The sequence below is a fragment of the Eleutherodactylus coqui genome, chromosome 1, assembly GCF_035609145.1.
Source record: "Eleutherodactylus coqui strain aEleCoq1 chromosome 1, aEleCoq1.hap1, whole genome shotgun sequence".
NCBI classification, from domain to species: domain Eukaryota; kingdom Metazoa; phylum Chordata; class Amphibia; order Anura; family Eleutherodactylidae; genus Eleutherodactylus; species Eleutherodactylus coqui.
The window spans coordinates 299,067,371-299,095,049 of NC_089837.1; the positions used below are offsets into that span (position 1 = coordinate 299,067,371).

The 27,679-nt window shown below is 39.2% G+C and overlaps 1 protein-coding gene across 1 annotated transcript in view; it reads left to right on the forward strand.

The window, feature by feature from the left end:
* VMP1 (vacuole membrane protein 1) overlaps positions 1–27,679 on the forward strand; it is a 138,675-nt gene that overhangs the window by 91,764 nt on the left and 19,232 nt on the right. Inside the window, exons 9-11 of the mRNA XM_066574480.1 lie at positions 11,321–11,401; positions 13,191–13,307; positions 18,511–18,572. Of these exons, the coding sequence (XP_066430577.1) occupies positions 11,321–11,401; positions 13,191–13,307; positions 18,511–18,572 (260 nt within the window). The remainder of the gene's footprint in view (positions 1–11,320; positions 11,402–13,190; positions 13,308–18,510; positions 18,573–27,679) is intronic.

A 27,679-nucleotide genomic window follows, 5' to 3' on the forward strand; every position in this document is an offset into this window, starting at 1 on the left:
GTTGTCTTTCAGCTTGCTAAAAGACAACGATGAGCAAATCATTAATGAAAACTGCACGATGGCCGCGCCTTTAGACCCAACGATTCTCGCTCAAAAGACTGCTTTGAGCGAATTTTGAGCCAGAATCATTGGTTCTATATGGGCCTTTAGTAGGTTATTGCTCATACTAACAGATGACGTTGTTCTATACAAGGCAACACAAAAAATGGACCCTTAATGTAGTAGTTGTGCCTTTTGTGGGGTTGTCATCCAGCTGTGTCAAATGTAATGAGCTACTTGGTCTGGAAGAAGTTCTTCTCTTTCCACCTCAAAATGTAACTACTATGGGTCAGGGCAGGTGTCTGACATTCAATTAAATGGTGCTCTGAGTATCAAAGGCTGTTCCAAGTGTACAGATGCTGCACTAGAGCCCGCTGACACTATAAAAGTGAGCATCCAGCATCCCTACAGGCAGCAATTTTATTGGGCTGCTTGTTCGCTTACCCAAGTTCTGAAGTTTATTTATTTACTGTGTGCTAAGAGAAATTGCAATAATCTGATATCAGTAATTGCTAACAATAGTTAATTCACATAGTATTAAAAAAACTGAATTCAAGTGTGATAACAAATATCAGATAAAAGTAGGGATCAGGAGAATAGAGCGTGCGATATGTGGAGCATGATGTAAACTTACAAAGTGCCAATGAGGTAATGTAGGGTGTGCACTGTTTATTGTAAGGCCCCAAATGCTCTTGCAGTGTCTATGTCCCTGCAGACTAAAGTCAAGAGTAAAAAGGGCATCTGAGAAGTTTGGAGCCTCTTCCTTGCTGAATGTCCCTAATAGAGCATCCTAAGTAGCCCTCTCCTTGAATTCTGCTAGTACGGACTGGCTCTTCAGGGATAATGTGGTAAAGTGGGATGGTGAGATGGCAGCTACTGTATTTAATCACTAGTCTTGGAAAAATCTGTAGGAAGTCAGTGAGGTATGAAACAAACAGATGACATCTAACCAACTCATTTTGTGTCCTTTTTAGAAGTTTGTGCATGGATTTGTAAAACAAAAGCTGAGATTTTTGGTCCAAAATTAAAATTTATGTTCAGTTGACAGAAATCAGAAGCTTTATTTTGGCATAATTCAAGAATAATTAGTCATGCTCCTTTTGCTCTGGTCTTGTTAAATCCCAATTTACATAGTATTGTAAGCCTGTAAAAAAACACATTTATCCAGTTCCGCCTATTTTCTTGCAATGTTGGTCCAATGGAAGGCAAAAAACTCCATAAGGTAGAAGCCAATTTTCCTGTTTTTGGGGGGAAAAAATCCTTTCTGACTCCAAATCAGAATAATCCCTGGATCGACAACTCTTCCAAAGTAATCTAGTGACTATAACATGTAATATTGTTAACGTGAAAAAGGGGTCCAGGCCCCTCTTGAACACTCTTATCGCGTTACCATCACCACGTCGTCAAGCAGAGAGCTTCATAGTCTCACTGCTCTTACAGTAAAGAACACCCTTCCATGTCGGTGTAGAAACCTTCTTTCCTCTGGTCTCTGTTTTGACCCCTGATATACTTCTACATAGTTATTAGGTCACAATATTCCATGTGTGATCCGACCAGTGATTTGTAAAAAGGAAGAACCATACTCACCATGTGCCCCTATACCTCTTTTGATGCACCTCATGATCCTATTTGCTTTGGCCAATCAAATGGATCCACAGTTCACGTTCTCTACTCTTCCAGAACTTTCTTGTGGTGACACAGCTGTCCTTTGGTGTAACTAGGACAGGTAACTACCATGCCCCCACTCAAAAGGGGGAGAAGGGTATGTAGGATACCATTAGCATTAAAAAAGCAATGTGATCCCATGTGGTTGCTATGCATCCGACTGGTCTTACATACGATCAGAATATCTGGGTTATCAAAATGCTTTAACTTACATATTTAGAATTCTATATTGATGGCTTGTGCTTAAGTAACAAACTTTGTTCGACTTGCAGTTGAGTTGCTTGGGCCTTCCTTTTCTGACATCTGTGGTTTATCGCTACATTACAAGAACTATTATACAGTACAGTTTGGCTGCAGCTCAATGATTCTTTCCTGTTATGGTGCCCAAATCCCTTCCGTCGTCCTGGATGTTTTATTACGTCTGGGCAGTTGGTCACTTGTACAGGAACAGGTGTGCCGCATTTGCAATGCTCGTCCTTATTGCTGCTGTTTGTACAGACTATTGTTCTTGAATATCGTCCATGTTTATTTCAGGTTTAGAAGTTTTATTATCCTTTTAATTTTCTTTTTTTTTCTATATGAGTGATGGGGATTCTGGTTTCCCTGCGGGCCTCTGGCATTGTAATCTTACTTATCCGCGTTTTAGGGAAAATGTCTCTATAATATAACATAGAACACGACACAATTTTTTTTCATACAAAATGGAGTTACAGCTAAGATTTAAATAAAATAAATCATGGTATTTGTATAGCGCCAACTTATTCCACAGCGCTTTCAGGTAATTATTATTTATTACCCCCCACCAAGCTGGGTTCTCATTTTACCGAAGGATGGAAGGCTGAGTGAACCTTGAGCCGGCTACCTGAATCATGCGGGGATTGAACTTGGAACCTTCAGGTCGTAGGCGAGAGCTTACACTCTGCGGCACACGAGGCTCTGAAGTTAAGTTCATTACTACAACTGATTCTGGCCAACTACAACGGCATGTATTAATTTATTCACTTGCACTATGCATATATTAACATGTTGCCGCCCTGGGGCATGTATATATTGTGCAGGGGAAAACTATTCATACAAACTGCCATATCCATATTGTGCGGGATGGTTGGTGTTGGCCCTAATATAGCTAGTTGAGACGAGCGAACGTACTCGGTTTGGGTGTTTTTGGACTCGGGCACCGCTTTTTCCGAGTAACTGACTACTCGGACGAAAAGATTCGGGGGGCGCCGGGGGGGGGGGGGGGCGCGGGGGGTTGCAGAGGGGAGAAGGGGGAGAGAGCTCCTCCCTGTTCCCCACTGCCACCCTCCGCTCCACCACGCCGCCCCCCGAATCTTTTCGTCCGAGTAGTCAGTTACTCGGTAAAAGCGGTGCTCGAGTCCAAAAACGCCTGAACCGAGTACGTTCACTCATCTCTAATAGCTAGCTGTATTAGAGCTCACTCTAATCTTGGAAGTTTAACTCCTTAAACATGGATAATCACTGTCAGTAGCAGTGGTTAGGCAGAAGGTCGGGACTCCCTCTGTCAGCCCATTGATGTAGAAATATTGCAGTGTATTATATGAGCAATGTAGCTCATACATGATCAAGTCCCCTAGGGGGACTAAAATAAGAAATGAAAAAGTTTAATAAAATATTTAAAAATATATAAAAACAAACCAAGCTTTTTCCCACATTAGATTGCTAAAAAAGTTGTATACATTATTGGGCTCTCCATATCTGTAATAACAAGAAGTATAAAATTATCACGTTTTATCTGCACATTTTAAGGTTTTAAAGCTGTAAGCTGTTCAAGGCCTTCATCTTCATGATAGGCCATCAATAGTACATCAGCAGAAGTTTGCTACCTAGGACCTCAAGCGATCAGCTGTGTGTTGGACCGGTTGTCTACTGACTGTAGCTGATTTCTGCTGGAAGTAGATGGCTCCTATTCCACTGCAACTGTCTAGTTTGATATTGCATGCAAAGCTTTTATTGAGATGAACTTGCTTGAGATAGGGGGCTCCATAGAATAGCAAAGTACCCACTTATCTAGATCAGTGTTTCTCCACTCTACTTCTCAAATACCCTAACAGGTCACGGTTTGAGAGAGAACAAATAAAGGAGTAGGTTTCCAAGCCAGAAACCTAATACACACTAATCAGGGGCAAACACTCCGAAACAGCTGTCTGTGTATGGATCCTGGTTGGCTTTCAATTCCCAGTCATTGTTACAAGGCTTTTATAAAGAGTCTAACATTGACTTGCAGGAATGCTACCTTCCAATAGATGGCACTGCAAAGGTATTGTTCCATCTCCCTTTTTTTGCATAATACCCAGAGAAGCCTGAATGGCCTTATAAGTTTCCTCACTTGCTCACCTTTCAAGGTGCTCTCCCCAAGGAGAAAATATAGCATTCCTGACTCATAGAGTAAACATTTATGGGAATTTCTGAGGCACTAACAATGATTACATCATTTCTGTAATAATAAGGAAATCCTGGAAACAAACCTATTGTGAGAGGACCAGAGTTAAAAAACACTGATCTAGTCTGTCATCGTGACTATAGACAAGGACTGATACAGGGGATTATAATCCCTGTACAGCACTGCAGAATATTTTTTGCTATTTATATAGCCCCAACATACATACATACATACATACATTAGAGAGGTTTTCCAGTTCTGAACTACTGATGAGTGCCGCCCAGGATCCTAGCTGATCAGCCAATCACAGGGCTGCTGTGATCATGCATAAACTAATTTTTAAAAGGAAGCAGACAGCTATGTTCCTATTGCAAAGATCAGATTTGGTGTTCTAAGCGTATCTTCCATTCACTTCAATGTGAACTTTGCCTCTAATACCAAACTGGGCCACTGATGAGAGAACAGAGCTGTGTGCTTCTGGTAGAAATCAGTTCAGTGCATAAGCATACTGGCCCAGAGAACAGCAGATCCGTGGGGGTCCTTGGCAGCAGACCCCTCCTGATTTATTATTGATGAGCCATTAGTTCACAACTGGAAAACCTCTTTAAATTTCAACAACCTGGCAATTTTGTGTGCATTATAACACTTCTGCCTTGCAGCATCCTGGGTTCAAATCCCACCAAGTGCAACATCTGCATGAAGTTTGTATGTTCTCCCTGTGTTTTTGTGGGTTTCTGCTGGTTACTCCAATTTCCTCCCACACTTCAAAAACATACTAATAGCTGAATTTAGCAAGCAGATAGCAGTAGTAGCAACAGAAGTGGAAAAATATCCAGTATAATAGTGCATGCCTTTTAGACCTGATTCAAAGTTCTTAGTATAACATAAAATCTGGCACACAGGCAGCACTTCAAAGCAATTCTCTTTATTGCATGGGTGCAATATAGGACAATTGCTTTAAATAGGTGAATATAGATTGCAAGCCCCCATGAAGGCAGAGACCAGGGTCAATGATGAGGATCTGAGTGCCATGGAATATGTCTGCACTATAAAATGCCTAAAATAAATTCTTTTTACATTTTTCTAAGTATGACTTTGTTTACCGTTTTCCATCCGGTGGCATTTTCATGTACTGAGGCTTTCTGGAGTTTTTTTGCATTTCCTCCTTTATGCAAATAAAGGATGAATCAGATTGAGACCAGTGTCATTTATCGAGCGGCTGCTGATGTATAATGGCTACATTAGGCCATATTTATTTCTTGAACAAGAGTTCATCGTGGCTGAAGCATTTAGTAATCTGGAAACCTGAAGAGATCTCTTGTAATTTAAGTCTTGTTTCATGCTCACATCCTGCAATCAGGAACATTTTATTCCACTGAGCTAATCATTCTCTATGTATTGAAGGCAGCAGACAAGATTTTATTGCCTGACCACAGAGCGTTTTTATCCAACTAGTGTGTTTGATTCCATTGTACTATCATCATGGGGAAGGCCGTAGAAATGAGATATTGTTTATTTTCTTATTTGGAATACGGTTGGGAAATTGAAGCGTAAAATGTTAAGAGATGAATTTTTGCTCACTAGTATGAGGGAGTTTAAAAAATATACAGAAATTTTTAAACTATTTTGTGTTTAACCCCTTTCTTTCGAAAACACTTTTTATGTTTTTCACCCCCAACTTCCAAGGCTTATAACTTTTTTTTTTTCTAATTGGCATAGCCATACGAGGGCTTGTTTTTAGAGGGACAAGTTGTATTTTTCATTTGTACCATTTGATGCATTGAAGAACACATAAGTGGTGTGAAGTCAGATAGTGGAGCCATTTTTTGGGTAGTTTCGTTTTTATGGCGTTCTCTGTGCAGTAAAAACTATATGTTTACAATGCGTGTCAGTAAATTTATAGAGCGTTTAAATTTATAGAGTTTTTGTTTTGGTAGTTAAAATTAAAAATGAAGGGTGACAAAAGGCTATTTTTTAATTTTCTTTGATGTAGCTTGTTTTTTGCAGGTTGGGTTGGATTTTTTTCAATATTATGTTGGGGTGCATACAGCTTTTTGATCATTTTAATTACACTTTATTATGAGCAAAGGTGGGCAAAAAAAGTGCTGCATTTTTGGTAGCGCTTTTTATTTTATTTTTCCAGCACACACTATGCAGTATAAATAACGTTGTATTTCAGTTAGGGTGCGGTCACACAGGGCGGAAATCCCGCAGATATGTTGTGGAACCACACTGAAATTCTGCGAGATTTCCACTGCAGAAAGGCAGCTTGGAAACACAGGTTTTAAAGCGGATAAAGCAGCTCGTCCGCAAGGAAATTCCGCCGTAATTCAGCCCCGTGTGAACCAATTGTTAAGGCCCATTTAGACACCAAGATGATCGCTCAAAAGATGGCTTTTGAGCGATGATTTTGCATAAACTACTGATTGGTACTAATGCCACCCGCTGTTCTCTGAATAAATTCCTTTTGTTCTGCCTGCGGGGCTGACAGCTGAGACAATGCAATCTGCTGTTATCAGCGCTCCCCGGGCAGAGCACAGTGTGCAGTCCTGCTCATCAGCTATTCTGCTGAGTGACAGATTTCAAGCTGAACTGAAAACCTTTGCTCAGCAGAAAACTGAAAGATGGGCACATTTTACACGCAACGATGATCGCTCAAAAGACGGCTTTTGAGCAATAATTGTTGTCTAGATGGACCTCTACATTTGCTTTTTTTATTGTTTACTTTTCACACAAATGATTGTTTGTTTGTTTTACTTTAATACTTTTTTTTATAGATTTTGTTTTCATGGAATGTTGAACTCTTTATGCTGTATATAATTTATAATTCTTTAGTCCCCAAGTGGGTCTTCAACATGCGATCTGTTGATTGCTTTCATAATACACTGCAATACGTATGTATGGCATGGTTTTGTGTCTTGGTGGTCATTCTGTTAAACTCCACCACAAGCAGAGTGTATTAGAATGGCAGACCGGGGAGGACTTTACTAAGCCTCCAGCTTCATGTTGCAGAAGAGCCAATCGGAGGATCTAGGGAATCCTATGCCTTTCTTCCTTTGTGTAATCACTTAGATGTCGCAGTCAGCATTGACTTTGGTGTCTAAGGAGTTAAATGGCCACTGCAGACAGGTATTGTGTGTGACACAGCCGACACTTGCCCCACATGGTGTAGGTTGAGCTAACTGCATACTCTTGTTCTGGACATTTACAGTATATGTACTAGATTAAAAAGTAGTTTGTTTGGAAGCACAACTTTTTTTTACCTATTCTTTAATCTCAGTCTCCTTTAACAAGCTTAAATGATGCCAACATATTTTGCAATTCACGCATTGTAATTTCCCTATCTCAGGAACACACAGATACATTAACTGGCCTTCTATGAAATTGGTATCAATTTGGAGTGTGGTAAGAAACGCACACAAACAAAGGCCCACATTTGGGCAGAATGCCCACGGACGGAATATCACTGCGGATTTCGCAGTCAGACACCCGCCGTGAATTCCGCAGCAATGTCCGTCCATAGACATGCCATGTTAAACAATTCTTCCCTGCCCACGAGCGGAAATCAACTGCGATTTTCGGCTCACGGGGGAGAATCTCAGCATGTTCTATTTTGTGTGGAAAATCGCAGTGATTGCTTCCATTGTAGTCAATGGAAGACGTCTGTCCCGCGATATTCAGCGCAGTGGGGCAGAAGTATTACTGGAATCCCTGTCACAGCTTAGCGCCGGCGTGTCATTCGCTGCACTGCGCATGCTTGCTGGCCGAAAAACTTACGGCGGATACTGATAAGTGAGCATAGGGTCTCTGGGGGAGCCGGGTATGATTCCGCTGCGAGATTTCGCAGTCGGAATTTGACCCGGCCGTGGGCATGAAGCCTTACTAATGTTGCGTAATTGCTAGCCCTCATAATATTTATACAAGTCAGTCGCAAAATGCTAAACTCGCAGAGATGCTCGCAGTGTTATAGAACTGGTGCATCCTTGTATGGAGTTTTACAGTTTTTTATGTTTGCTTTGCCAATTCTTCATTTTCTTACTTAATTAACAGACTTAATTTTCACCCGAAAACTGTTGCATGTCAATAAGATGTCTTGAGTAAATATGAGTGTACTTATGGACACCAATTTTGAGCTGAAAAAATTTAGGCAGCACGTCACACACTGTATGAAAACTTTGCACCAGAATTTTGGCACAAAGAACCGCAGGACCTTGAGCCTTAGTAAATGTGAGCCAATGTGCTCATTACTGTAAGGCTCTATTCAGACTGTGTATTTTCTTCATGTTTGGCATGCGCAGAGAGATCTCCTGGTACATATGTCAAACGTATTCATAGACGCCAATGCACGAATTGTTTGTCAAGAGTGAGAGGAGAGATTTCAGTATACATTATTAGGTTTTCAGTGGGGTACAGCCAAGAATATGCAGCAGTTCACCGACATAATGACCGATACTCCTCTGTGGGAAAATCACACTCTATCCTCATTGCAATTACTGCAGGGGGTTGGATATTTGGTTGCTCGGGGGATACATACACTAGGGGATATATATGAGAATAATACCATGCTGTCTTATATGCAATTACGTGAGAGTTTGCAGATGCCTGGACTACAGCCTATTAGATATATCAGCTAAGACATGCTCTGAATGCCCAATTTCCACCGAATTCTACCGAAACTTCTAAATCTCCAATAGTGGGTCTTCTAAAAATACAGAGACCTAGGGGACTTATATCAATACTTTACACACATTTGTTGTCAGCCAAGATGGATCATGATCCACTTTCTATTTATGATAAATGGAAAACGAGCATACCCACATTGACATCGGAGGAGGACTGGCGGGAAGTAATGGAATCACATCTACAAGTGTCACCAGCAATTAATAATAAACGTATACAATTATATATAGTACATCAGGCATATCTTACACCAGTCTGACTGTGTAGGATGGCCAGAATTAATACAACATTCTGTCATAGATGTCGCCGGTCAAACGCAGATTTTTGGCACTTGATTTGAAAATGTTCCCATATTAGAAATTTTTGAGAAGAGAAGTCTTCACTTTCTTATCCGCATTTATGCCAGTCCCTCTGGTTCTAGACCCAAAAGTAGCACTATGTGGACTGCTGGATGAGGACTCATCATGACAGGATATTTATTAGAGGGGTACTGTTCCTGGCTAGGAAAATGGTGGCTATAAGATGGGTGGCAATGAGACCCCCCTCCGTCTCATACGGGAGAGAATTGGTCTATACAATAATTCCTCACGAAAAAGTAGTCTATCAACATAGAGGATGTCCTGATAAATTGGAAGTCTGGAGCCTATGGATAAACTTGCACTCCACCTTATAGATTGAATAAATATAGCAAAAAGAGGAAAATGAATACACAACGAACCAAACATATTAAAGGTTTTTAGTTTCAACTGTAAATTGTTTATAATAATAAAAATAATGCTGAATTGATAAAGTTTTGCTATAAGACAAAGAATAAATATGAGAAATATATGTATACAGAAATGTATGTAAGATTTTTCTTGTAACTTGCTAATAAAACAAAGTTAAAAAATATATATATATTAGGTTTTCAGACAGTATAAACTGTTATATGTTTACTTTTGTAGCCTCTTTGCTGCATTAAAAAAATGAAGGTCAAATTGTATTCACTTACCATTTGTTTTTTTTTAAACTCATCTCGGAAACAATTGTTTCTTATTTGAACATAGATGATTGTGTCTGTCAGGTTCCTGTATACTTTCCAGTTTAGATCAATATGGCCAGGAACTTCAATGAGGCGTTATATCTGTTATTAGGTGTAGGAACTGTATGACATGTTTTTCCACACATTCAATTACAATTATTTACCAAAATGAGAAGGTACTTGTCTTTGATTATTTATTTCTGCAATAGCTTCCAATTGGACTTTACAAAACGGATTAGTCACCCTACAAAATATGCGTTTCACATATGAAGGCTTCATAAAACATTTGAATTTCTGTGCAAAATGTCGTACATAAATGTTTAAAATGGATAAATGCAATTTAATGAATCTCAACTTAGAATTGAGAAGTGAAATACTAATAGTAGGAGGAGTGGGTGTATTACTAATAGTGTAGGAGTGGGTGTAAATACTAATAGTAGGAGGAGTGGGTGTATTTTTACATCATTTTTAGTTTAACTTTAAAAAAAAAAAAAAAGTTTTGTTACAATTTTACCCCCAAAGAATATTTATTTAACAAATCTATAAATCAAGGTGCATTATATTTTTATAGCTTTTCTATTTATTAACCGTGTTAAATAAATGTACTTAGTATGCAGTTCAGTTTAATTAAATTATTAGGCTTGATTGAATCGTAGTATTGAAAATAATTTGCTCATCGAATAGGTACAAAAGTATTTATTTAGATTAGTATAATCTGGAAATCCATCATATTCCAGTTTAGTAGTGCTCCATTACTCAAACCGGGCCAAAGTAACTGTCTTCTTGATGTCCATCTGACTAGTATATTCCATTATATTGTAGAAAGAAAAAGTATGGAAAACTATTACATCCAGAGATGTATTTTATATATATATATATATATATATATATATATATATATGTATGCATTGTGTTATCCTTTACAGGCCTCCATTAAACGTGTGAACGTGTCCTGTAAGCTTTTCATCCTCTTTCCTCTAGCTCAGTATGCTGTGCCACACTTCTATCCCCCTGTGGGTGGCTGACCACTTCACTTGAACTCTAGTGCTTTGTCCCTGGCAGCCTGAATACAGAATGGAGACACTCCAGAGCCAAACCAAAGCCATCTTTCTCCCACCTGGCAGGCTGAGTGCTGAGCTGAACCCCATTTCGTTGAAGACAGAGCACAGAGTTCCCACTGAGGGGGATATGTAGGCGATCTATCCTATTATTATACAAAAAGATAGCTTGCAATCATCCATCAGCGATATGCGTTGGGAGTCCTTCTGACTTATCTCGCTGCCAGAAAGGCTCAAAATGTGATGTGAACAGAGCCCGATAATGTTCAAAATGATCATTAAATGAACTAAAGCAAATTAAAAAATATCATTTACTAATGATGCGATTTTGATACAGTTCCTCCCACTTCAAGCTTAGAATATTCTGCCAATTACATATTTCTTTGTGTTATATTATATGAATTAACTACAGTTTTACTGCAAATTTCTCATCTGAAAATGTTTTTCCTGTTTTAGGATTTTGCGTCACGCGCCAAGCTTGCAGTTCAAAACCTTGTACAAAAAGTTGGATTTCTAGGAATCTTGGCCTGTGCTTCAGTAAGTATTTGCTTTATTTGCTTCTTTTATTTATTAAATTTGTGTTTTTAATCCTTTGAATTGGCTTTCTACAGCACTGTGGCTTTCAGTGAGATTTAGCGAATAATATCACTGTGGTATTTGCTGATGCTCACTAGGTGTACATTGGTTTTCATCAAATGGAAAAATAATAAGTAGCTGTATTGAATAAAAGATGGTTGGATGCTCTAGTTGCTAAAATACGGTTGGTAGACACATGGAGTGTCTTACCAATTCATCTAGGAATATTTTATTCAATGTTTACTCTCCACTTCTCTGTATTATGTCTTTGCATGTGCTTGGCATAAAATAAGGTTCATAAAAGTAGAACCACAGACATGTACATTGCAGAAATGTATAGTTTATTTTCAAACCCTGAGATGTTTAAAAAAAAAAAAAAAATTTGAAAATCCACTTAGAATGGGGTTTGGGGTCGTGGAAGCGAGGCCCTGCTGACCTGTCCCCACCTAGATCTGTTAGACTTGTATTTTGTGGAGTGTGTAGGGAAAGACCTGTCAGGGAACCCAGGTGGGGAGAGGCTGGCAGAACCCTAGTCCTGTGACTTCTAGCCCTATTCTGGAAAGATATGCAATGTATGTTTTTTAGTTTTTTTTTTTTCTGAAACCTCACGGGGGTTTAAAATACAACTTGCATGCCTGCAATGTATATGACTGTGCCAAATTCATGCTGGTTTCAACAGCATGAATCTTGTTGGCATGTTCTTTTGAAGGTCAGCTGTAATAAAGTACGGACACCACAGCCACAGCCAGAAACAGAAGAAATAAGTACTCTGGAGGATAGAATTGTACTTCTCCGTCATGTACATTAATGGACAAATATTGGTAGATGTTTGGAGAATGCATCCTGTATGAATGTGTGAAGGCACTTGTAAACTTTTGTGTAGGAGAAAAAAAGAGTCTATGGCTTGATTTTCGTGGTTTGAGCTACACCCTTTAGTTTCTAGTAATAGTAAATCTTAATACAACAGCATAGTGACATAAAGAATTGTGTAACAGAAGAAAACAATCTACAGTTACAGCTTAATACTACCTTTGTATGTGCTTGGCAAAAAGCAAGGTTCATAAAAAGGATAGCTTGACGAGTTTGGTGTTGAAGAACTTGTCTTGTCTGCTTAGAGCTCAGATTTGCACCTCTTTGAAAACATTTTAGGTAAATTGGAAATCTTATTACTAGTTAGGCCTTATTATATATGCTTCACCTCAGTTGGATATTTATTGGTCAAGTAATCCCGACAACATTCAAAAACAAATGGAAAGCTTTTCTAAAAGGCTGGGTTTAGGCTCTCATAGCAGAAGACAACTTCATATTAATGCTGCTGGTTTTAGAGTAACTAGCTCATATGGATTTCATGTTCAGGTGTCCTCAGGAATGTATCCCCATAGTTTGTAATGACATGACTAAATATTACTCACTTCCTGTTCCCTGATGCTTTTGTTCTGATTTATCCCTGTACTAAAGAAGCCGTTTTACAAAAGAAGTAGGAGAGTGTTTTCGTTAAACAGATTCTATTACAAAGCAGGAGAGATCTGTAGCAAGATTTTATTTCTTACAATTGATGATCATGTAGCTCAAACAAAACATTCAACCCTAAAATAATTTGCATAATATAAATGTGAGGATTATGCATTTTTAGCAGATGTCCAGTTTTAATGCAGAGAAGTACATTTTATATTGGGTATTGTCACATTGCATCAGGCATCCTAAAAAATGTGATTAGTTGTGCTTACTGGTTTTACATTCTTCTCTTCAGATTCCAAATCCCTTGTTTGATCTAGCAGGAATAACATGTGGACATTTCCTTGTGCCCTTCTGGACTTTCTTTGGAGCCACCCTGATTGGCAAAGCAATAATTAAAATGCACATTCAGGTAAGCTAATTTGCCTACACCCAAATCTGTCAAACTAAAGTGCACTGTACAAGTAATTTGGGATATCTATAGACAGCAGTAAACCTAATAAAAAGTTTAACCCCTTAACGACCGCCCCATCGGGAAACTACGTCCTGCTGTTGCAGGACGTGTATGGAGGGAGGTAGCACCGCTATCTCCCTCCATACAGCGCGGGCATCAGCTGTTTATTACAGCTGACACCCGTGGGCAATAGCTGCGCTCAGCCGATCGCGGCTATTAACCCTTTAAATGCCGCTGTCAATTCTGACAGCGGCATTTAAATCCCCCGAACGCTGTTCGGGGGTCCCGCACGGCCCCCCCGCGGTGAGATCGGGGGAGCCGTGCAGGTGTCACGGCAGCCAGGGGCCTAATGAATGGCCCCAGGGCTGCCTTAGCAGACTTCCTATCAAGCCATCCACACAGGGTGGCTTCATAGACTGCCTGTAAAAAAGCAGTATGACGTAATGCTATAGCATTACGTCATACTGCAGGAGCGATCAAAGCATCGCATGTTAAAGTCCCCCAGGGGGACTTCAAAGTAAAGTTAAAAAAAAGATCAATAAAGTTTTTTTAATTGTTAAAAAAAAAAAAAGTTATAAAAGTTTAAATCACCCCCCTTTTGCCATATCCATTATTAAAAAATCAAAATCATAAAATAAAAATATGTATTTGATATCGCCGCGTCCGTAAAAGTCCGAACTATCAAAGTAGTGCATTATTTTTCCCGCACGGTGAACGTCGTGTGAAAAAAAAAATTAAGAACGCCAGAAATACACTTTTTTAGTTACCCTGTCTCCCAGAAAAAACGCAATAAAAAGTGATCAAAAAGTCATATGTATTCCAAATTGATACTATCGGAAACTTCAGGACATCCCGCAAAAAATGAGCCCTTGCTCAACTACGTCGACGAAAAAATAAAAAAGGTATTGCGCGCACAAAATGACCGCAGAAAATAATTGAAAAAAATTAAATATCTTAAAAAAAAAATAAAAGTACTACAGCAAAAAAAATACTATACAAGTTTGGTATCGTAGCAATCGTACTGACCCATAGAATAAAAATATCAGGTCGTTTTTGTTGCAATTTGTGTGCTGTAGAAACAGGACGCACCGAAAGATGGTGGAATGTCGTTTTTTTTCCATTTCTCTCCGCTAAGAATTTTTTAAAAGTTTTTCAGTAAATTATATGGTACAATAAATAGTGCCATTGAAAAATACAACTCATCCCGCAAAAAACAAGCCCACATACAGCAACGTCGATGGATAAATAAAGGAGCTACGATTTTTTAAAAGGGAGTAGGAAAAAACAAAAATGGAAAAAAGCAAAAAAGCTCCGTCACTAAGGGGTTAAATATCAAACCTTCAAGAAAATGGCCATCCTGAAAAGTATAGGAAAGCTGTCGATTTTATGGAAACATCTATGAAATAAACCACTCCTTTTAAAGCTAATCGTCACAAAGGGGGTAATTTGAATTAAAAATCATGAGGAATGCAAAAAAAGAGTGCAGGAAAGGGAATAAATGAGGGAGAGGGGAGATTACATTTGGGATTTTCCTTTCCTGTTCTTTTTATTTTTCCTACTTAACCTATTTACCTACTTTTAGGAAATAAATTGGGTTCACGTTCATAAGCCAATGAAACCCTCTTCCACAACCATAAGACAGCATTGCACTGAATTCATTATCTTTTTCTTCAAGAAGTTCTTTGCATGAAATCATACGATGATATATTCTTTGTAAATTTTTAAATGACAAGCTATTTTTAAAAGCATTTCTACCTACATTTCTCAGGAAATTAGTGGTTAGCCAAGATATTTACTTATGGTTATGTTATATGCAAATCACTTTAAATAATGAATTATATTGCTTTATGCAACACTTCCCATGACTTTGTTTGCTTATATTGTTGGTGGTTGTATTTTTTCTTCTACAAATATGGTATCTTTACTATGTACTTTTTAGTGCCATCATCCTCCATGCTACTGTAAATCTGTTCTAAAATAGGGTTAATAAAGAAGTGTACATACAGACTGGCAAATAGTTTGAACTAACGGTAACAATAGAATTGGGGAGAGAGTGCTGCCTGGATGAGACTTCAGTCTAGCATGTTTGTGACTAGAGTAGAGTTGAGCAAGCATACTCGCTAAGGACAATTGCTCGATCGAGCATTGTCCTTAGTGCGTATCTGCCCGCTCTGAAGAAAAGGTTCGGCTGCCAGCGTGGGTGACAGGTGAGTTGCGGCCATGAGCGGGGGGGGGGGGGGAGTGGGGGACAGAGATCTCCCCTCCGTTCCTCCCCGCCCGCTGCCGGCAGCCGAATCTTTGCTCCCGAGTGGGCAGGTACTCGCTAAGGGCAATGCTTGATCGAGCAATTGCCCTTCGCGAGTATGCTCGCTCATCTCTAGACTAGAGGCAAGAAATTTCTCCTGACACCAAGTAATAAAGGGAGTTTGTCAGTGGCTTTGTCTACTTAAAACTGTTATATAGGTGATATTTCTTGCATAATTGAGGACATGTTTTAATCCCCCTCTTGAGTGACTGTTCTAGTCTCCAATTAGGAGTAGTCACTCAGATGGGCCTCTGTCTATACATATAAAGAAACATCCCTTAGGGCACTTTGCGATCATGGTGAGTGGAGGATTAAAATTTAGATTCCTCGGTCATGCATATGAGTATATTTAAACTGCTCCCCTCATCAACTATATAGCGCTATCAGGAGTTTGAGAAAACAAAACTAATAACATACTACCTTTAAGGCTAGGGTTTCATGGCAACTTTTGCCCACAACCAGATAATGCAACCAAACATCGCTATGTAGCCCTGCAACCTTACACTCTCATTGAGGTCAATGGGGTCGTGACCATGGTTCACTGGTCGATGGAAGCCAACCTCAGATATTTTTACGAACCACAGTTGCGGCAATCTGACTAAAACCATTGACATCGGTGATGGTGCAAAGTTGCGGGGCTACACAGTGAACTTTGATTGCGTGTCCCCTATTGCAAGTTATTGTGTAGCCTCTGTCTTTTAGGGCTCTTCCACACTTGCGTTTTTCTTGTGTGTTTTTTTTAACGCAAATGTCAATGGGACTTTCTAATGTTAAAAACGCATTGCACAAAAATCGCAAGTCCCAATGAGATTTGCGTGAAAAAAACGCTGCAGTATTGCGATCTCCAGTGTGCAGGACCCCTTAAGGTGATTTGGGGTCAATGCTTCATATCCATTTCAAGTGCCCTTCAGAAACCGTACTATGCTGCAGAGGTAAATATATAGATATGGGAAATGTTTTATATGCATCTATAAAAAAACAGGTCATGCATCGACCAAAGTATTTTTATAACTTTTACTTTTTATTGTTTCATGCCACACCCATACATGAGAATTATATGTGAAAATCTTCACATCTAGATCATATGTTTTTATTATGCCAAGTAATTTAGACTCTCTGAATTACAACAGTAGATGGCTATACAGTATTTTAATATGCCTGTGTAGTTATATATATATATATATATTTTTTTTTTTTCTTATACTTCTCTCTCTCATGATTTTGTATATTCCCTCAACTTTGATTACATGGATATTGTTATAAAAGAATTGTTCTGTAATTCAGAGAGTCAGATGTTTACTAACTTGAATTCAACTACAAATCCTTGCTGCATCTATTGCAGAGCGTTTCTGAAGTCAAAAAAATTGATATGTCTCGTTAAACCTGCAACTCTTTATGATGACCTCTCTATCTCTAGAATATTACTAATCGTGTCTGTATGTTATTTTGTCCACACCCAAGATGAGCTGAAATATCACAGCATGCAGTTTGCCTCGTATAAATTAAAATCGATCACCTGGATTGGCATTGTATATAAATAAGGATTAAGGAACTTTTTGGAAACACAATGGACCATTGTGCATTTTTGTGCCATGTGTGTTGATTTATTCATTTGTGCGACACTAAATAGTGTGTTGGTTTTTTTTTTCAACTCCTTTTTCACAACACAAGTAGCTTTTAATTTCTTGAGGACATGGTCATTTTTCATTTATTTGAAACCCTGTAAAAAGCCTCCATTGATTTCAATGGGGCTTTGCAGATTGGCGTTCGAACACTGTCTGTTCTATTTTAGTGCGTTTTAACGCACTTCATCACCCATTGTAATGATGGGGCGCGTTTGAATATATATATATATATATATATATATATATATATATATATATATATGCGTGTGTGTATGTATATGTGTGTGTGTATGTATAATAAATATATATATTAGGGATGAGCGAGTATACTCGCTAAGGCACTACTCGCTCGAGTAATGTGCCTTAGCCGAGTATCTCCCCGCTCGCCCCGAAAGATTCGGGTGCTGCCGCGGGGCGGGGAGCTGCGGGAAAGAGCAGGGAGGAACGGAGGGGAGATCTCTCTCTCCCTCTCTCCCGCCCGCTCTGCCCAACTCCCCGCCGCAACTCCCCTGTCAGCTGCGGCGGCCCCGAATCTTTCAGGACGAGCAGGGAGATACTCGGCTAAGGCACATTACTCGAGCGAGTAGTGCCTTAGCGAGTATACTCGCTCATCCCTAATCTATATCTATCTATCTATCTATATATACATATATATATATATATATATATATATATATATAGATAGATAGATAGATAGATAGATAGATAGATATAGATATTCATAGATAGATAGATAGATATAGATATTCATAGATAGATAGGTGTGTGTGTGTGTGTATGTATGTGTGTGTATATATATTATATATAATATTCTCCTAAGCATATCTAGATAGATAAAAATAAGCTTAGGATTGTCCTCTGAAAGCCGTATGAAGTGAGTGATAGGTTTGAACCTCTAATTTTGTAAGAATGATTCCAGACAAGTGCTATATGATGAGTAATGAGGTGAACATGTACCAGTTTAAAACTGCTTCTTAAAATTACAGTGTAAAAGTTTTTTTCCTTTAAAGAAGTCCAATCTAATAGATCTGTTTCATAGATCTGTGATCTAGAGTTGTAATGTTTATTAAAAGTACAAGATTTCTCTACTTTACAGAATTGTTGTTTGCGTGTATATATGATGCCTTGTCTACCGCTGGAATTGTATTTTATCTGGATACATTAGTTTCTGTATTCTTGTTTCCATGAGATTTAGTTTCACTGCATTGACTGCTCCTTTCTCCCTTTGCAGAAGCTCTTTGTTATCATAACTTTCAGTAAGCACATTGTGGAGCAGATGGTATCTTTAATCGGGTGAGTAATCGAGTAACAATTGACTCTTACTTGTGTGAATGAGCAACAAGGTTAACAACTTTCTGCTGAAAATGTTGTCATTTTCCTGCTTCCAGAATTATGGTTATTCAGAAGAACTGCAATCATTTCATCGCCTCCTCCTGAAGTGTAAAACCACTCTTAACCCCTTCCAAACCACATAACGTAAATATACGACATGCGGTTGTGAATGAAGTATGGAGCGAGCTCAGGAGCCAAGTCCGCTCCTTAACCAGTGACTGACAGTTGTTTTTGACAGCCGAACGCTCTGACCACGGCAGTTAATGTTTTAGATGCGGCGGTCAAAGTTGACCATGCGTCAAAGCAGTCAGGTGGAGGAGGCCACTTGTCCACTATGCTGCTATGCTATCATGGGGTGCTGATGGGTTAGCATGGCTGCCCAGAACGTAAAGAAAAGGCAATATTATGAATCGTCATATAATGAAATACTTAAGTATTGTAGTATGTGATACAAGCAATCCAATGATTGTAAGTTCAAGTTCTCTATAGGAACTAAATAAAAAGCTTTACGAAAAAAACTTTTTTGCACGTTTTTAAACATTACTAAAAAAAACAACCCATTTTCTCCATTTTTCTCATCAAAATTCTAAACAATGAAAATGCCCACATATTTCGTAGAAGTGTGAACTATTAAAATATCACAATATTTATACTAAACGGTGAATGCCGTAAAAAAGTACAGAATTGCGGGTTCTTTGCTTCCATCTCGCTCCCAAGAAAAATGAATAAAGACTGATTAAAAAAAAAAAAAGAAAACATTTCAAGGTGAGCTCACCCTCTTTTATAGCAATGCATGATAATCCCAGCCATGCAGTTCAGGAGTACCTGGACAGCTGTACGTGATCACCTGGAAGACTGCAGGAAACAGAAGGTCCAGCACATCCAAGGATAAAACAGGAAAATGGGTCCCAAAAATCAGGGAAAACCGCCAACGTGTTTCTGGTCAGTGCGACCCTTGATCATAGCATAAAAAATATATAATAACAAGGGACCAATCACAGCCTGGGTTTTGTCACCATATTTGCTAAATTTTTGCCCTGATAAACAGAGGAAATAAATTCACTGGGGGAAAGTATATTGCCCAAAGTTTTTCCTCTTCTAGCAACCACATGAACTCATTGGTCTAAAATGTGTTTTCACTTACTGTCCTGTGTAAGCATAGGAAGATATTTCAAAAATATGTTGTGTATCGGTTTGTAATTATTACAGCAGGGGGTAGGAAAAACATTCCACATATTTTATACATTTTAGGTTTGGTTTCATCTTAGAAATCCAAACTATTCAGATCTTGCACCCATTTTTTAGTCCTGTCTAGCATCTAGGTTTTTACAGCCACACCTAATTAAACGTTGTTTTATTTTAACCTTGGATGTGCTGGACTTCCTTTGTTTCCTGATCAAAAGAATATATGTATCCAAAAATGGTACCAAAAATATTACGGTTTGCCCTGAAAAAAATGAGCCCTTACACTGCCTAATTGCCAAAACTATGAAAGTTATGGATCTCAGAATATGGCGACGCAAATCAAGTTTTTTTTTTGTTTGTTTTTTTAAAGTAAATATATATTTTAAAGACTACGTTCACTTGGTGGAAATGGCATGGATTTTCTGAACGTCGTAAAAATGAACCTTAAAAAACAAATTTTGGAATATCTTTCTTTTTTTTTTTTTAATTTCCCCCAATCTCCCTAAAAAATAAATTAATAAAAGTTATACAATACATTATATGTACACAAAAATGCTGTCATTAAAAAATACAACTTGTCCTACAAAAGACACCCCTCATATGGCTATGTTGACAGAAAAATGAAAACGTTATGGATCTATGAATGCGACAATTAAAAAACCTGAAGAATTATTAGTTCATTGTTTAGGAGCAAACAGGCTTATTCACTAAGGGGTTAATAATAAAATGGTCGACTAGTTTTAATCAATAAATATGCCCTTTATGTATACCGTTATCTATAATGTAGAGCGACTGACACATTTATAACCTCTTCTGTGCCCAGAAAGATAGTTTTTAGCTACTTGATATGCCATGATAATGTTTTAGGACAAAATATTAACCTCTCAGTGACAAAGGCATAATTTTTAAGTACATATATGCTATAGAAGTTTTTTATGAGGTTTTTTTTTTTTTAGGGGAGTGGGGGGGAAGAAATTTTGCTCGGTGATACCAAGCTTTCTTTCGGTTTTGCTATTTTTAAAAACACTTAAAAAATTTTTTTTTTAAATAGATTTGCTTTTTCGTTGCTGCATTCCAGTGCCATCGCATTTTTATTTTTCCACTGGCTGAGCTCTCTGGGGGCTTGGTTTTTTTTTGGCAAGATCAAGTCTAGTGTTCATTTATCCGATTTTATAAAGCATATTTTGATTGCTTTTATTCCTTTTTTCTCTAGAGGCAAGATTAACAAAATCTGCAAATCTGGCATGTTTTTAATTTTTATTTTTAATAGAATACATAGTGCAGTATAAATAATATGTTAAATTAATTCTGCAGGCCAGTATGATTATGTCATACTTTTAAAAAATCTAGAAATGTGTTTTTTGACCATGTCCTCTCTATTTTTTTTATTTCATGGCATGCACCGTGCAGGTTAAATAATGTGCTAAATTTTTTCTCTGGGTCATTGTAAATGTAGCGATACTTCATATTTGTTTGTTTGTTTTTTTACATGGTAAAGGAGAGAGGTGGGTTTTGAAGATTTTTATTTTTAGTCCTTTTTTTTTATTTTTTATTTTTTTTATACATTTTTAACTTTTTTTTTGCCCCACTAGGGAACTTGCATATCAACATGTTTGATCATTCTAATGCACTACTATACATTAGGTGAGCCAGAGGTTGAGCCATAGCTTGCAGACTCTGAGGCTATATCAAAGCTTCTGGGTGCCATAGCAATCCATCAGGACCCCGCAATCACATTGCAAGGGTCTGATGGGTAACAGAGGGAGCCCCCTCCCTCTGTTACCCTTTTACATGCTGCAATTGCACTGACCGTGGCCTGTAATGGGTTGGACACAGGGGATCCGAAGTTTCTCCAGTCCTCAATATTAGAGCAAGTAATGCAGCACCATCAAAAAACGGTGCTGCAGATTAAAGTCTCTTAACAGCCACTGTCAAAAGACGTATGGGCGGTCGTTAAGGTCTTAAACTCCATAGACCTAATGAGGCTAAATTCTCACCACATTCTTATTTTACTTTTATGCGTATCGCAGTTGTGTCTGCTATAAACTACCATTAATAAACAAAACACATATTACACTTCAAGTGCTATTCAGTAGAGTTGGTGCTGCCAGATCCTGATGTATACGGTCCATACATATACAAGAGCGACACCGTTCTGGTATGTGTATGGTTATTAAGATCTGTTTAGCCTTAGAGATATATCGACAAAGATATTATTTGGATTTAATCAAAATAATATCACTATGATTGGGCCACTCTTCAGCTAGAAATGGAAATATCTGTTATGCTTAAGGTTATGTTCACACATAGCCAATACTCTGCACTAGTTGAGGTTTCAGCAAATCCCATCCACGCTGGGGATAAGATCCTCATGGATATTGTAATTTAAAATCTGTATTGTATCATTTTTTTCAGCGGATTTTCACCACAAATTTCCCCCTTTTGTAATGCATAGGGTAAAATCAATAAGTAATTTGTGGATTTACCACGAGCATTAATCCCATCCAGTCTATGCTTCGTATAAACATACCCTAAAGTCTTGACCATTAAAACTTAAAGTTGATCTAGTCTATGCTGGGAAATACTGGTCTGGCCACAATGGGATCAACGTATCTTCGCTTCCCTGCTCTTCTCCACAGTATTATCTGAGGTATATGTGTATGTGGTGTTGATAAAACCTTGGTGTATATTGGTTAAGAACAATCCTATCTAAGTCACATACTGATTTATTTGGTTTTGCCTATTCCCTAGCCCACAATATACAGAAGATAAGTAATGGACAGTTTGTACAAATCTCTATATACATACTGGAAAATTGCAGTTGTTTGCTACTTTTTTAGCTTCTAGGCTGCCTGTCCACAGGTGATCTTCATAGCATGATCTAAGGCGGTAAATCGCCGGGGGTGAAAAGCTTTCCAGAGGCTAACTATGGGAAACGTAGCCCGACATCTACAAGCGGAGAATCATAGCGATTCTCCACTGGCGGGATTAAAATTGCGGCATGCTACAATTTGCAGCGATTCTCTGCGGTGAGCCAATCTATTAGATAGGCTCACACGGAGACCTGACAGCGCTCCCCCATCCTCCCCTGTGGCGGAATATCGCTAGCGATATTCCGCCACGGCCCTGGACAGGCAGCCTTATACTTGGTTGGTTGTGTTTTGATCGTGTGTCTTGCATTAAATATATGTGTACACAATAGAATATACCACAGCACTTCTGAGTTGATCTGAATGATGAAAGGTTGCATGCAGTCCCTGGCTGGTATGGTAAAATGCATTATTTAATTTGCAAGCATAATATAAGTATGCTAGTTGGCTCTTGCTCGGACCAGAAGTTTACATTTAACTGTCTTGCTAAGAGGTTTTGCCGACTTGCGAAGAGGTTTGCATGTTACTGCCATTCTTCCATACAATGCTTTATATTATGAAACTCCATGAATGATTATATTATTTCTGTGAATATGCTGTCATAGTCAGGCAATAAAGTAAGTATCTGCCGTTTTCACAGTCAGCACTGTGCTTTCCACATGAGCAACCACATGAGATGATGATGTGCCTCTGTAGTAAGTTCTGGAGGAACTGAAAATAATACATGGAAATGACAACTACCCAAACCTTTTCAGCGTGCTAAAATAAAACAGTGCCTTTATATGGTAATACCCATGTAAGAGAGCTGGCTGATGCTGTCCCCTATGGACGATATGTCATTAAAAAGAATTAGTGGAACATAAGCAATATCGAAAAATATTTTACTGAAAGAGTAAGTGGATGGTACTAACTTCTAGCAGATGTGGTCAGTAAATCAGCAGTAAATTAATTTAAAGGTAATTCGACACTTTTAGAGGATAAATGTAGTATTCTTTTCTTTTTTTTTTTATTCATATAGTTTTGGCCTGACCACCATTTTCACAAAAGGGTTTAATACAGAATTTTTCACCATTATAGAAACTACAGTATAAGGGTCCTTATACATACGAGTGTCCGGCAAGCGATGCCCGACACTCGTCCCTGCACAGGAGCGAGGATCGCTGACTGTGCGTCCAGCAGGGAGGTGGGGTGGATGGCGGAGAGTACTCTCCCCACTCTCCCCCCGCCCCTCTCCGTTCACTTTAAGCAGCGGCTGTTTAGCACTGAACGATGTACGTTCCTCTTTTAAGCAGCTTAAACGGACGATTCTCACCTAATTTATGACCAAAACAAAGACAGGCTTTCGAAAGAGAGGAGAAAGCAGAGCTGTTAATCCAGCTTCACTGATGGATCTCGGGGTACTATTATTACATGGGCCGACTGGATAATCGCTTGAAAGCGATTAAGGGCAACTTTTGGCGCATGTAAGCACAGGACCCAACAGGGCAAGTGAGCAAGAATTGCTCACTTGTCAGAGTGACTTGGTTTTCAGCTCAATTGAAAACTATGCGACTGTTTCCCCATTTAAATAGGCAGTTGTTCATCTATGAATGACTGCCTGTTTACTCTGAATGGAGGCAAGTGGCTGGAGGAGATCTTTGGTGCTTTCTGTCTCCATTCAGTGAGTGATAATTGCTGTGAGGACTTTTGGGTGCTTTAAAGGAGTTTTCCAGAGACTAAGCAGAATTTTCAAAATTTCCCTACCGTTTCCACCTATTGTCATTATTCCAAACGTCCATCTATATCCTAAAACTAAACTTCAGTTCCAGTTCACATGTCTATGACTCGGGATCCCCGTGCATCAGCTGATTGTCCTGCCCGCTGTCCAGTGCAGCAAGATGAACATGACGAAGTTGCAGCACCGGCTTCACTCCCATTGAAATCAAAGGGAGGGCCGCATAGCTACTCCAGTTCCTGCTTTTGTCCTGGTCAGGGCCTCACATCTAGTCCTGATCAGGAGAGAAACAGGCAGTTGAGTAGCAACGTTGGGCTCCCATTCCCTGTACTGACAACTGATGACAACATCGCTACAATGGACAGTGGGCCAGGCGATCAGTTGATGGACAGGATCCTGAGCAACAGAACCCTGCCTATCAACCACTGCTGACCTATCCAGAGGAAATGTCATCGTTAGGAAAGAGGGCAGACAACCCCTTTTAAGCATGTCTAGGATTAAACCTATACCTATCCTGAGAGGAAAAAAAGAAAATATTAGGGTAGACTGAGTGGACCATGTGGTCTTTTTCTGGTTTCAGTATTGTGTTTCTATGAAAATGCACACTGGTCAGACCCCAATGACCTTGAGGAATGTAAATGGTAAATCATTTTAAGAATACCATTTCAATCAATGTGTTAATTGAGTGATTCGCCTTTAAATGCAGGGTAGGCTCACCCTATTTAATTATCAAAACCTTTTGCAGCGTATGCCAAGAATGTATTTATAATCCTTTATATTTCCTGGCCACTCCTTTTTATCACATTGCTGTACTAAGTGACACTCACGCACAGTCACTGCGTTGCACAACTGCATGAATGAGATAGTTTTCCGCCCACTCAAAGTTGATCTTTGCTCTGTTAGATATGCTGTATCCACTGGGCATGTTTCATGGTATTCTGTGTGACGCCAGTGTTAGCCGTTGAGCTTCAAAGTAATGCAATTCACTCCTTACAAATCTGGAATCTTTTCAAGGACTATTCCTATCTTACTTTTCTTTATTTCTGTCACTGGCCTAAAAATATCTTTTGACAATTCACAATAAATCACTAGATTGGCTTTTTTATCCCCAAATTCCCCAATATTTACACTGCTACAAAATGAATAAACTGTTTACAAGGATTATAGTCAGTGATTACAGTCATTAAAGTAGTATATTCAGCCTTCTCGTGTGTAAAAAGTTCATACATTAACTGGATAGAAGCAGTTCTAGAAGGGTGTACTATACGAAATACTGCAATATTTACATAACCGAATCATAAGCACAAATAATTTTATTATCTCTGGACTAGAGCCATTTCATGTCTGGATTGAGTTCACATATTTTATTTTAATTGATGGGGTTTATGAAATGGAGTAGATAAGTAGGTACACATTCTATAATCTGTATAAATATCACCATTACAATGGCTGACTTTTACTTCACCGCACTGGGGTCCTGGATTCAAATCCATTTTGGAACACCTGCATGTAGTTTATATGTTTTCCACAAATTTGCTTGGGTTTCCTCAGGTACTCTGGGTTTATACCACCGGGCAACAGAATACTGATAGGTTATTTAGTTTCCAGTGAGATTGGCAGGTTTGAGGGACTGATGTGAATTACACTCTTATTAAAAAAAAAGCACCTAGGAGATGTTGTTTTGCTGCAGAACTCGGCATGCAGCTACATCTCAGACAGATATACAAGTAATTAGAGTTGTAGTGTGAATAAATGAATGGTCTTGCCACCTGAGGCCCTAAAAATGGTTCCTCTCTTGGCCTATGCAAAGGTTCTCAGAGGCTCCTTGTGTGTATTGGACCTCTTTTTCTGCTTGTGTAGAGCTTGTTGACCACTGGACATGCCACTACGACCCAATAGAAGAGATTTATCCCCAGATAAGTATTTGAGAGGGGCCACATTATTGGAATGCAAGAAGCTGGATGGTCATATCAATGAAATGCCCGCCACCTGGGCCATTCTGACCAATCTGTTAGGAGGTTTTGGGACCAGTGGATGCATGAGGGCACACACGAGGTGATGCGCACAAGATGCCCTTGATAGACCCCAGCAGTAGAATCGTTTAATTGTCCAACAAGCACGAGCAGCTCCAACTGTTTTGTTGTCTGCCACCCAGAGACGGGCAGCACCATCATTACAACCACTGTGTCTGAACACAGCGAGGATGTCACAGGAATGCCTCCACAACATTGCCACACTTCATGGCTTGCGCAGTCTGCAAATTTATCATCAATAGAACACGTATTGGACCATCTTGGATGTCAGCTTTAAGAGGCCAGGCGTTTACATGCTCTAGAGGCGCAGTTACAGCAGATGTGGACTGATGTGCTGCCGAACACCATGCAGAACCTGTATGCCTCCATGCGCTCCTGTATCACACCTTCCATCCAAGCTAGAGGTGACCCAACAGGGTCCTAGAGCCTCCATGCCTGCCCGTATCACATCTTACATCCAAGCTAGAGGCGGTACAATGGGGTTCTAGAGCCTCCATGCCCACCCATATCACATCTTACATCCAAGCTAGAGGCGGTACAGCAGGGTACTAGAGCCTCCATGCCCACCTGTATCACAACTTACTTCCAAGCTAGAGGCGGTACAATAAGGTACTAGAGCATCCATGCCTGCCCGTATCATATCTTACATCCAAGGTAGAGGCGGTACAATGGAGTTCTGGAGCATCCATGCCTGCCCGTATCACATCTTACATCCAAGCTAGAGGCGGTACAGCAGGGTACTAGAGCCTCCCTTCAAGTGTTCAGTTTTCTGCAATAAATTATTATTTTGCTCTTATATGTTAATCACTTATATCAACTTTAAAATCACAAATCTAAACTTTCATTTGATTTCCACAACTCCATCAGGCTGACTTCACACTCGCCAAATTGCAATATCCCCACGGATGTGAGGCATTTTTATATCAAAACCGCCTTGCATCACGTCAGGGAGGATCGTGGAGTGTCTACCATTGTTTTCAATGGGGAGACTTCGCATTGCACTCGTGTGCACCTAGCTCGCGGTGCAATGCTGCCTCCGGCCCCATTGAATACAATGGGCAATGAGATGTGAGGGTAACCCAAAAATCGTACGTGCAACGATTTGTTTCTGCGATCAGTTGCGGGAAGAAAATGGCTCATGTATGACCCCATTCAAAAGAATAGGGGTTCATATGTGTGTGTCTCGCAACGCTCAAATCTCGGCTGTGTGAAAATGGCCTGCAGGTGTTGTGTTTTTTTGTTCTTTTTTTGACAATGAGTGACAGT